Genomic DNA, 13,215 nt, shown 5'->3' on the forward strand with positions numbered 1-13,215 from the left:
TTTTTTTCTCAATTCTTCCCATATGGTTCCCGAACCAAGCCTGCACATCGATCCTGGTGGCTGCTTTGCTTGTAACCATCCAGATGTGGACAGACCCACAGTGTCCTTCCATGAGCCAACACACACACACACACACACACACACCATGCCATTTCTCTCCTAACAACTTTGCTGCAAATGTTCAGAGCAGATTGATTGGAAGGGCAATAATCTTGCAGATAACTATTTCTTGCTTCACAGCGTTCTCCCTTGAACTTCCCTAAAAATATCTGAATTGCTCAACAAAAGCAAACTGAACTTTGGAATTTGTATTCAGGAGGTTATGCAGTGGTACATGAGGAAGCTCAAGACACACAATGAAAATTCAACATCTGAATGACTCAAAAGTGAACTTGCCAAAGTAGAAAGAGGAGAAGAGAACCACCATGGGGAAAAAGCTCATTTTGCTTCTGACTGTCGGGGTCCTCGCATCCTACTATGTTTACACTCCTCTCCCTGATAATATCGAGGAACCATGGAAACTGACATGGATGGTCACAGTCTCAAAAACAGTCACGTATTTGGTAAGTTCAGATCTCTTGCGTTCTGTCAATAATTAATAGTATCATGATAAGAAAAACAAAGACTTCAATCTCAACTCATTTGGAACATATACTGTTAAAATTAGTTTAATAATTTATTGTAAATACTTTATTTGTCTTGTTTGCAAAACAGAGACGCAGATAACCAGCCAGCCAGTCTGTTCAAGCATGGAGCTGGGAACAAAATGGGAGGTTGGACTCAGTTTCCCAAAATGGGAGGTTGGACTCAGCTCCCTGAGCAAGCAGTTGTTGTCTCCAAAGGTCTGCTTTAAGAGCAAGCTGATGGGACCTGCGGTGTGGCAAGGCACATAGAGCCTCTATCTGTGGTGCTGACATCTCCTATTGGGCATAGATAGAACCCCAGGTTGCTGCTCTTCTGATCCAGCTTCCTGCCAACGCACCTGCACCTAGGAAAGCAGAGGAGCATGCCCCAAGCACTGGGATCCCTGCACCCACGTGGATAAAGCTTTTGCTTCCCAGCCCTTGAGGTAGTTAAACAGTGGGTTGAAAATCAGTCTCTTATCTTTCCCCCTCTCTCTTTCCGAAACACTGCTCTTCAAACAAAAATACATAAATTGATCTTCAAACGACCTGGAAAAAAATGGAAGCTGGAACTGAAGAGGCCTGACTCAATCATTCTAATATTGGATAAATAACTTTTCAACAGTGTTTTAACTCTTAACCCAAGAACACGACGCGAGTTCATGTTGAATATTTTGATTGCTTATAACGGTTCTTTAATGTAGCAGTATAACACAACGAACATACAGAACATGTTTCGGTTGCAAGTATAAAAATACAATACACTCTGAAAAAAATCTCTAAAAAAATTACTGTGAGTTTCAGGCAATAAAAAAAGAAAACAGAAAGACCTACTTTGATGGAGTAAGAAGCATGCACTTGCAAGGCAGGATGAATAGCACCATGATTAGTCACAGAAAGCTGGCAACAATTTTTGTGTCAGACACGAAAATGTTTTCTTATTAAAACATTTTATTAAGAGTCCAATTAGCAAATTCCAAGGAAGTGATTTTGCCAAGCCAGGTATCACTCGAGGTTGAAATACATAACTACGGCGTTTCTTTTCCTTTATATCCGTCAGTACAAAATCCAATGCGGTTTGCTGCACGTCAGATACAAGCCTGTCAATCCCTTGTCTTCCTTGCCTCTCCATGTCGTGCCATGCCAGACCACTTTGCAGGCATCTCTCCGGTCTCACTAGAGGCTTCTCGGTGGCCATGGCTTTTCCCTACAATGGAAAGCTGTTCAGACACTTGTTATTCCACTTTCAGTACTGATATGAAAGTCCATCCCAAAAGCTGGTCATGCCCCAAAAGCTGGTGATCTCAACAGTGATATTGGCCAAAGTTGTGCGTACTTAAAATCTGTGAAGTTATATTATTTTGTGACTGTTGCTGTATCCATTTGTTCTCTGAGCTTCTTTTGAGTACAGTGCTCTTATCATCTACTATATTTGAACTCAAACTGTCTTAGCATTAAATTGTCAACCTGAGACAACTGCTTTTTTTAAAAAAAAGATTTATTTATTTATTGCAAAGTCAAATATACAGAGAGGAGGAGAGACAGAGAGGAAGATCTTCCATCCAGATGATTCACTCCTCAAGTGGCCACAACAGCTGGTGCTGCGCCAATCTGAAGCCAGGAGCCAGGAACTTTCTCCAGGTCTCCCAAGCATGTGCAGGTCCCAAGGCTTTGGGCTGTCCTTGGACTGCTTTCCCAGGCCACAAGCAGGGAGCTGGATGGGAAGTGGAGCTGCCTGGATTAGAACTAGCATCCATATGGGATCCTGGCAGGTTCAAGGTGAGGACTTTAGTTGCTAGGCCACTGTGCCGGGCCCAATCTGAGGCAACTATTAAAATAAAGCAGCGGAACCTTCAGCATGTCTGTTTCATCCATATTTGGGTACCAAAATATAAGAGGACCGTGAGGATCACATGTGCACACTTGTGCATTCATAAACAATAGTGACATTTGGTATCCGTAACCTCAGCAGGCTGTTTCCCATCTTCTTTCAGAATCGATTTTCTGAGTTCTTAGGAACCAACCGTTTCGTGAACATCGCAGCACTGTTCTTAAAAGTTCAAGAAGTCCCACCCACATCTGATGAAAATGTCACCGTGACAGACACAACATTCAACAACATTCCTGTCCGTGTGTATGTGCCCAAACGCAGGTCTGGGGCGCTGAAGAGGGGCTTGTTTTTTATTCATGGTGGTGGTTGGTTCTCAGGTAGTGTTGGTAAGTGCCACTTGTTGAATGGTAACAAAATCTGTCAGCTTTCTAACAGTTTTTCCTTTGCTGCTATGCTAATTTAGTTTAAAATAATTACATTATTACCTCTATTTCTTAACGAATGAATAATAAATGCCAAAAGTTATAGTAAATATTATGGAAATAGAGAACTTATTTCATGAGCTTAGAAGCTTATTTTTAGTGTAGATTTGAGGCAATGTCACTGGGCAAATCAAAATGAAGCAAGTGGAACAGAGGTAAAACAAATGGAAGTAGTGAAAGTAGTTCTTTAGTGAGCTTATATATGCAGGAAACGAGAAATTGTTACATAGAGAAGCACAGGGTTTTGCAAAAGTATTTTTATACTAAAAATTTGTTGTATTTAATAGACATATATTCATGTAAACATATCTACATGTGTGAATTTTACTTATATTTTAATTACATTTATAAATATGTTTATTAGATGTTTTGGCTTATATAAGTATTAATATGTGAGAGGTCTAAGAAAAAGTTCAACAACTGAAGTTATTATGTTGTTTAAAAAGAGGAATGTTGGAGAAACGTACTCACTGAAGTCTGGGGGAGGGTTCCAGCATTTACCTGAGCAGCGTGAGAAGAAAGGGAGTTGGAGCTTGGGAGCTTGGAGGGCAGGTGTGTCTTTGTGATAGGAGGAATAGAGGTAGTAGGTCAGGAATGCAATTGGAGCAATCGATGGAGTGATCCTGCCGGGGATTTTCCCCACGTACCCTGTCGGTAGAGCCTTCAGCTTACAGAAAATTGATATTTGTGACACCGAATCTGATCGTAACATCCCAAAGCAGGTCATTTCCATGAGTCTTGTAATTAAAGTGCTCCTGAAGAAGGGGCGTATGCTTATGATGGCAAAGAAGCTGATTTGTTATAAGCCTTCGTACATAAGCAGATTGGCCCGATGCTCTCAAATAGCGGCAAACTTATCATAAATTTACACCCAAAATGTAAGTAGTACGTTTATAATGAACATAAAAACCTGAAGATTAAATACATATTTAAGATTAAGAATATTCAGCACTCAATTTTGGAAACATTATAAGAGAATTTTTACTACTCATTGTATCTTTTTTATTGACAGTAAGTTTTACTTTCTGAAGAAATAAAATATGTATCTTTAAATTCTTTTATTATAATTAAATTTACGTAGCAAAACTTAAGAGCTAGTGATATATGTTCCCCAACACCCCTAATCTCCTTTCCCCTAATAACATCTCATTTTTAAAAAAGATTTATTTATTTTTTAATGTAAATGTAGATATACAAAGATGAGGAGAGACAGAGAGGATTTGCCATCCGCTGATAGACTCCCCAAGTGGCTGCAGTAGCCGGAGATGAGCTGATTTGAAGCCAGTTGCCTGTAGACTCTTCCTGGGCTTCCACGCAGGTGCAGGGTCCCAAGGCTTTGGGCCGTCCTCCACTGCTTCCCCAGGCCACCAGCAGGGAGCTGCACGGGAAGTGGAGCAGCCAGGGCATGAACCGGTGCCCATATGGGTTCCTGGTGCGTGCAAGGTGAGGATTTAGCTCCAGGTCTCCTCCAAACTCTTTTCATCCCTATCATGCTTCCAAGCCTTTAGACATTAATATTCAACATACGAGTGAAATTTAGCTTTGTTCTATGTTAATTTTATTTTTAATTTTAGCCCCCTCATGTAAGCAAGAATAATAATCTGGCTTATTTTAACCAACATTTTCTCCTCCAGTACCCTGCATTTTACAACAAATAATAGATTTCAAATTTTTTTAAAGACTTATTTATTTTTCTCGGAAGGGCAGATTCACAGAGAGGAGGAGAGACAGAGACAAAGATCCATCCCCTGGTTCACTACCCAAGTGGCCACAATGGCTGGAGATGAGCCCATCCAAAGCCAGGAGCCAGGAGCTTCTTCCAGGTCTCCCATGCGGGTGCAGGGTCCTAAAGCATTCAGATCAGGACTACGAGTAGGCTGAGTTGAACAAGGTTGTAGCACTTACTATCAAATCCTGAGCCTGGGATTGGGCCATCTCAGCCGGCGCTGCAGTACCTGCTGGCTTGGGCAAGACCCAGGGCTAGAAGTGGGTTTAGTAGGGATACCTTCAGGACTTCCATGCTGGGTCACTGCTTCCATAGGTGAGCACAAGAGTTGGGACTGGGGGCAGGCCAGCCAGGCTAGGCTGCAGCACCAGCTGGCAAGTGCCTAGACAATGTGCAAGTCCCATCACCCATTAGACAAACCTGCATCTTCTGACTGGGCAATTTAATCTATTTACATTAAGTGTAAATGTAATCTATTTACATTAATTCACATTTAATCTATTTACATTTATTATAATTCAGTAAATGATTGGAGGGAACTAATTCCCATGACTTTGTTAATTGGTTAGTGATCCAATCTGATAGTGAATTTGGCAGTCTCATGTGCTTTCATGTCTTCTTCTGAAATAGGACTCATTTCAGAATATTGCAAAGTTTTTTTTTTATAAATGCTCTATTTTTTTGCTTGTATTGGAAATACTTTGCTTCTTCACTTATTAAGGATAGCTTTGCTTGATCTAATATTTTGTTTGGAAATATTTTTCTTTCAAACCCTTGAATATGTCACCCCACTCTATTTGCACCTTAAGGATGTCTGTTTGAAAGTTCATTGTTAATTTATTTCCTTTTACATGTAAGTTAATGTTTCTTTTTTTTTTTCTGTCTTAGACTTTGTCTTAACTTTTGATATTTTAACAATACCTATTTGAGGAGTCTTTTTTGGCTGACTCTTCGTGAAGTCTTTTCATGACCATATTATTTTCAAGATTTTTTTTTAAATGATTCTTTTTTTTTTAAAGATTTATTTTATTTTTATTACAAAGTCAGATATACTGAGAGGAGGAGAGATAGAGAGGAAGTGGAGCTGCCAGGATTAGAACCAGCGGCCATATGGGATCAAGGCGAGGACCTTAGCCACTAGGACACGCTGCCGAGCCCCAAGATTTTTTTTTTTTTAAAGATTAATGTGTTTCATTGGAAATCAGAGCTAGAGAGAGAAATGGAGAGAGAGAGATGGAGATCTCTTCCACCTGTTGCTTCACTCTCCAGATGGCGGCAACGCTCAAGCCTGAGACAGACAGAAGCCAGGAGTCAGAAGTTTTGTCTGGACTGCCCAGGAAGGTGCAGGGGCACAAGCACTTGGGCCGTCTTCTGTAGCTTTTCCCAGCCACTAGCAGGAAACAGGATTAGAAGAGGAGCAGCTGAGACTTGAACCAGTGCCCATGAGGGAACAGGTGTTGCAGGCTGTGGTTTTTGCCAACTTGGGGAGTGAACCAATATATAGATCTTTGTCTCTGTCACTCCTTCTCTCTGTAAGTCTGTGTTTCCAAAATAAACCTTTTTTTTTTTTTTGGTGAAAAAATTCTTCTCTGATATTTTCTACACTTTTCATAGCTCCTCAAAAAATGGCCCTGTGATAACTTCCTATTCTGAAATTCCCATCTTATTCATCCTCTTATCACTACTAAATACATTTTATCTTTCTTTGTTCGCTTTCTTGTCTAAAAAAGGGAGCACTGAATCACCCCAGTGACAAATAAGTATAGCCTAAAGGAAACCAACACACATTCAAAAAAAAAAAAAAAAAAAAAAACAAGCAAAACAAACACCAAAAGTCTCAGAGCCTTCTGCATGCTTGCCTTTGTCTCTTTCTCCGCCTCTTTCAATGAAGAGCTATTGATTTGTAATCCTGTTCCAAAGGATTCTTTACATCCCCTTCCACTAAAGTGAATATTTCACATTATTGTTGCTAGCTTGTGTACCTGTCACCTCCATCCCTACTCCAGTAATCTGTGGCTTCCTGATACACAAATGTTTCCTGTTTGTAATTTCAGCATCTAAGACCTGTAAAAGGAAGAGAATGGAGATTGAGCTTGGGGATTCACAATTACCCAGCATGAATGCAGGAAGATGAGAAAAGTGACCGAGAATCACCAAGAATCATATAGTGACGAGAAAATGTTACAAATGTTAGAAATATTTTTGTCAGAATCTAATTGATCAGCAACTAGACATACAGATAGAATTTCTGTTCACAAAAGGCAGATCTACTCATTTGGAAAATGTCTGATTATGCTTTCTTTCATTACAGCTATGTCTTCTCATGACTTCCTCTCAAGAGAGACAGCTGAGAGACTTGATGCTGTAGTTGTTTCAACCAGGTAAAAACCTTGTTGATCTCTGGCATTTGAGCAGCTTTCTTAACTAGTAAGATGCTATCAGCTTTTCTGGTCATTTCTTGATTATACCAGAAGTGCTTCCATAGAAATTGAGAGGATGGCCATAGTGGACAGGATCATGCCTGGAACAATTAGAGAAAAACTAGTGGGATTTATTAAATGGGAATAAAAATGGGAAGTTTAGAAATTGTTAGAATTAAATTAAGCTATTATATCTCTGGGACAAATAACCTCTGCTGTTTTCTTCGGCTGGCTTCCTTGACAGAATAAGAATAGGGCCTTCTGAATTTTATATTCAGGTTAAAATCCTAGGTCTGGAATTTACCTTCGGGCTTTGTGCAAATTGAGTACTATATTTTTAGTTTGCGTTTCTCCCCTGTAACCTGGGAATTGTGTATTATTTCTCACAAAATGTGCTTGTTTTGAAGATTAGAAGATAAACAACAATTTGAAACAGCTGGTTCAATGTCTGCCATAGTAGAATACTTCATTAAAAATAGTTCTCCAACTTCCTGTTAAACATAGGCAAACTATCTTCTTGTAAAGCATTCTAGACTAATAAAAATACGCAATGAACATGTAAGAATGAGTCAAAAATGAACAAGTTATGCCCAAAACAATGTAGTATTACTACAGACAAACTCTATTATTAGATTGAGCAAGAGTATAATAATTTCTAAGGTTCTTTTTTTGTCCCCATTGATGAGTTACCACTAAAGTAGACCAGTTACAGAAACAGTCTTGTAGGAAAAGGCTTGTGAAGGGATCTATATGCCTATTTTTTCCTTAAGTTCAATATAAGCTTTGTTTTATGTCTTTATTTTAGTAAACATAAAATTTTGAAAGCTTTTTATTTTTTTTAACAGGAACACGGTTGTATAATATAATGCAGTCTTTTCATATAACATTCCCCCAAGTATCTCTAAAATTATGGGATTAAAAAGGAGGCATTGCTTTCTGAAAAGCAGTTCCCCGTCTGCTGCTCACCATCCCGGAGCCAGTGCATTAACACACTGTCCCCGACGACCTTAGTCTGTGGCTGTTTACTGGCACGCGATGTCTTCTTACTCTTTTCAACCGCACAAGCAGCACCTGCTGGCTTTTACTGTAAAATTTCCCCTGTCTTTCAATGATTTTTATAGTGTTCTAGATTTTTATTACTAATTTCTATTTATACAAATGGGATAAATGCCATGTATTGCACATATTAGTTTTAAGAGCATTACGATGCTTTTTACCTTACCGCTGTCAACCCTTGTGTCTTATTTTTCTTTTAACTTGTACAAGGACATAATATAATCTCAAACCTAATGAAGCATCATCAGAAACAGGAGGGCTGTCTGTGGATTTATCGCTATCTAAAATCTCAGGTTTAGTAGAGGAACAACTTCTTTTTTTAATGTTTAGGATAAATTCACACCCACGTATTTTAAAATTAAAAATAACCGATTTAAAATTGTTATTTTTCACACAGCTACAGAAAAGCACCCAAGCATCATTTTCCCATTCAATTTGAGGATGTCTATAACTCATTGAAGTGGTTCTTACGCCAAGACATTCTTGAAAACTACGGAGTAGATCCAGAGAGAATTGGTGTGTCTGGAAGCAGTTCTGGTGGAAATTTAGCTGCAGCAGTGACTCAGCAGGTGAAATATTCAGTGTTTTATTTTAACAAGTGTTTTCAGTGCCAGAGTCATGGCAAAGTGGGCTACGTTGCTGACTGGTGCCAGCATCCCATATAGCTACTGGTTCCGGCCTGGCTGATCCGCTTCAGGTCTAGTTCCTTGCTTGTGGCCTGGAAAAGCAGTGAACGATGGTTCAAGTCCTTGGGCCCCTGCATCCATATGAGAGACCCAGAAGAAGTTCCTAAATCCGGATTGGTTGAGCTGTGATTATTGTGGCCAGTTAGGGAGGGAAGCAGCAGAGAGAAGATCCTTCTCTCTCTTTCTCTGAATTTTAGTTTCACAATAACCAAATTACATATTAAAAAATATTAAAAATCTATACAAAGTCTTTTATTACAGAAGAAATAATGATTTAGAATTATGAAATGCTTTCAAATTTCTTCATTGTTATTTACCTAAAACTATGTATGTTATAACTATCACTTGAAATTATTTCTTAATAATTAATAATCTTACATAGTTGTGATTAATTTGTGCATTATTCAAAATATTATTTCTGATGCTGATTATCTGACCTGAAAAATAAATCCGTCAGTGATGTTTAGAAGTAATGTCCCTTTAAGAAATCTATTTAGGGGCCCAGCACCATGGCCTAGCGGCTAAAGTCCTCTCCTTCGATGCGCTGGGATCCCATATGGGCGCCGGTTCTAATCTCGGCAGCTCCACTTCCCATCCAGCTCCCTGCCTCTGGCCTGGGAAAGCAGTCAAGGACGGCCCAAGGCTTTGGGACCCTGCACCCGCGTGGGAGACCTGGAAGAGGTTCCTGGTTCCTGGCATCGGATTGGCGCCTACCGGCCCATTGCGGCTCACATGGGGAGTGAAACATCGGATGGAAGATCTTCCTCTCTGTCTCTCCTCCTCTCTGTATATCTGGCTTTCCAATAATAATAAAATCTTTAAAAAAAAAAAAAACAAACAAACAAATCCGGGAGCCAGGAACTTCCTCCAGGTCTCCCATGCAGGTGCAGGGTCCCAAGGCTTTGAGCTGTCCTGGACTGCTTTCCCAGGCCACAAGCAGGGAGCTGGATGGGAAGTGGAGCTGCCGGGATTAGAACCTGCACCCATATGGGATTCCGGGGCTTTCAAGGCAAGGACTTTAGCCGCTAGGCCAGTGTGCCGGGCCCATAGGCTCCCGGATTTGGATTGGCACAGCACCAGCCGTTGTGGTCAGTTGGGGAGTGAATCATTTGACAGAAAATCTTCCTCTCTGTCTCTCCTCCTGTCTGTATATCTGACTTTACAATAAAAATAAAATGAATATTTTTTAGAAGAACTCTATCTAGACAATGGAAGTTAATTTCTGTAATTTAATAACTTACTCTAATTATGAATGCTTCACTTTGTTGTTAATTAAAGAAACATATACTTTGTAAGTGTATAAATTTGGATCGTTGTATGTTTAGGGGAAATTTTTCCTGATTTAAGCAACACAATCTAAGACAAATGTATATTCTTCCACTAGTTTGATATTCATTTTTTAATCCCAAATCTGTTGTCTGACTATTGTTGCTCTGAGGTGTACCTTGATGTTGCCATAGAAAGAATATGTCAGGAAACACTGGTCAGGCTTGTTTATCGGTAGATTAGATAAAGTGTTGATAATGATGAACCTAGATAAAATATAATAATTTTTATGGTGTCAAGAGGAAATTTCTGGATCAAAACTTTTTAAAGCATAAAAAAAGCAATAAACCCCACAAAAATAAGACCCGAAGTATATGTATTGTGTGCCTTAAAGGCATTCGATAATCCAAAGAAAACTTTTCTGCCAGAGTAAATTTTGAAATTCTTAGGGTTGTAGATGTATTCAAGGGCCTTCCAAAGAGGGGAGGACTCATAAATGACCCATTTCATTCAGTGAGGTCCTGAAAAGAGATACTATCGTGGTCACTGAAAAGAGTTTGTAAAACAAGCTTCATGTGTCTTTAAAGACTTATTTTACACCAGCTCGGTCAACGAAACTGTAGTCTTCAATTTAAATTAACATAGAGTGTGTATTTAATATCTCTGCTTATTTGACCAAAAAAGGTACAGATTCTGCCTGAAGAGATAAAGTTCCATACATAAAATTGTTATGTAGTTAACCCTTTTCACCGTGACTTGCTGAAGTTGGACTGGCCATGTTGTTCATGAATGATCTGCACGTCTAAAGGCAAAACACTATTTATTCTTTTCTAGTCTTTCAGCATACTTCATGCTTATTTGACATTATTCCATCTTCAAATGTGCAGACTAAATGACACAGTGAGAGCATGATGACACCTGGCACTTCTCCATCATTTATCAGAGTACTGTGTTCAAGTCAGGACTCCACTTTCAATGCCCAGGTGCACTCTTGGAGGCAGATGGTAATAACCCGAGTCTCCGGGTTCATAACACCCATATTGAATTGAGTTCCAGGCTCATGGTGTCAGCTTTGTCCATTCCTAGCTGATACAGATATTAAGATAGAGATCACTGCCTTTGCTTATCTTTGTCTCTTTGATTTTCAAGTAAAATAGACTTTTTTAAGATTTATTAATTTTTTAATTTGAAAGGCAAAGTTACAGAAAAAAGGGAATGAAGAGAGAGAGAGAGATCAATTGAATTGATTTCTACCTGCTGGCTCAATCTCCAAATGGCCAGAACAGTTAGTACTGCATCAGACCAAAGCTGGGAGCCAGGAGCTGCTTCAGGGTCTCCCACACAGATGCAGACACCCAAGCACTTGGAACATCTTCTGATGCTTTTCCAGGCACATTAGCAGGGATCTGAATCAAAAGCTGAGCAGCCAGCTCTCAAACCCATACCTTCATATAATGCATCTGCAGTGGACACTTAAACTGTTACTCTGCAACCCCAGCCCCATAAATAACAAAATAATCTTATCTTTATGTTTCACAGACACAAAAGTTTGCTCAAGATCTAATTGCTCAATAGAAAATCCAAATTAAAATTCTTAGTTATGTGGTCTTTCTCCTAAGGTGATTGTTGACATTAATATGACCACACACACATCTTTTACTTATAGATAAGAAGACAAAATTCCTCTAGTGGCTAGTTCTAGTTCTCAAGGGTAGGACTTCCTTTTTAAGTGGATTACATGACTTCTTTCCCCACCCATGAATTTAGTACAATTCACATCGCTCATATTGACAACATTAATTATAAACGTTACAGTATTCAAAATCAGAAGTTCACTTGTTTCTGATCAGTATGATTTTTATTCACTTCATATGGATATATTGTATTTTAAAGAATATATGTTTTTTAATTGAAAGTTGTTTCCTAAAACAACTTATTTTAAATTGTTTTCCAGCTCAGTGAGGATCCAAGTGTCAAGATCAAACTCAAGACCCAGGCTTTAATCTATCCTGCCCTCCAACCTCTTGATATGGACCTACCATCATACCGAGAAAACGCGCATTTTCCAACTCTGCACAAATCAGACGTAGTCAAGAGCTGGAGTAACTATTTCACCACAGACAAATCACTTGAAAAGGCCATGTTACTCGGTCAGCATGTCCCAGCTGAATCAAGCCACCTGTTCAAATTTGTTAATTGGAGTTCCTTGCTCCCTGAGAAATTCAAGAAAGGCCACATTTACAACAGACCAATCCATGGTAGTTCTGATCTAGCAAAAAAATACCCAGGGTTGTTGGATGTGAGAGCAGCGCCCCTTCTGGCTGATGACACTCAGTTGCGTGGCTTGCCCAGGACCTATGTTGTGACCTGTCAGTATGATATTCTGAGAGATGATGGAATCATGTATGTCACCCGACTCCAGAACGCTGGTGTTCAGGTGACTCATAACCATGTAGATGATGGATTCCATGGAGCATTCTTACTTCTGGATTTTAAAATTAGTTACCGAATAATAAATCATTATATTGATTGGTTAAGAGAAAATCTGTAGTAACAATCTAAGGAATGGCTTATTAAAATATTTAAATGATGGAACGGAAATTCATTTGTGAAAATTTTTGATGTGATGTTTATTATTTGCGACCCTAAGGTTCTGATACTCACTGCAGGCTGTGTGTACGCGTGTTTGTGTCTCTTCATGGTAGCATGTTTTCTACTTTATTCCTTAAGCATTATTAATTCGCTTCTATGAAAATATATACTTTAACATGTGAGCTCTTACTATTTCATCTCTAACTTACAATTGCAGCAGTCTGCTGAAAATTATTGAAGATGAGTGAGTGGTTAAAAATATTGCTAAAATATCAAAGTTTTAGTTCACATGGATTTACCAACACTTTTTAAAGATTTTATTATTTTTATTGCAAAGTCAGATTTACAGAGAGGAGAAGAGAAAGAGAGGAAGATCTTCTGTCCACTGATTCACTCCCCAAGTGATTGCAATGGCCAGAGCTAAGGAGCCAGGAACTTCCTCCAGGTCTTCCATGTGGGTGCAGGATCCCAAGGCTTTGGGCTGTCCTGGACTGCTTTCCCAGGCCACAAGCAGGGAGCTGGATGGGAAGCGT

At 39.3% G+C, this 13,215-nt stretch overlaps 1 protein-coding gene across 1 annotated transcript; it reads left to right on the forward strand.

Moving 5' to 3' along the window:
* The first annotated feature begins 316 nt into the window (after positions 1-316).
* Positions 317-12,684, forward strand: LOC101516311 (arylacetamide deacetylase-like). The gene is made up of 5 exons (XM_004598092.3): positions 317-563; positions 2,618-2,840; positions 6,974-7,043; positions 8,536-8,707; positions 12,045-12,684. Exons 1-5 carry the CDS (start codon positions 426-428, stop codon positions 12,639-12,641), a joined length of 1,200 nt encoding a protein of 399 aa, XP_004598149.2. The 5' UTR covers positions 317-425; the 3' UTR covers positions 12,642-12,684.
* The last annotated feature ends 531 nt before the right edge of the window (positions 12,685-13,215 follow it).

The sequence above is a fragment of the Ochotona princeps genome, chromosome 3, assembly GCF_030435755.1.
Source record: "Ochotona princeps isolate mOchPri1 chromosome 3, mOchPri1.hap1, whole genome shotgun sequence".
Classification (NCBI taxonomy): domain Eukaryota; kingdom Metazoa; phylum Chordata; class Mammalia; order Lagomorpha; family Ochotonidae; genus Ochotona; species Ochotona princeps.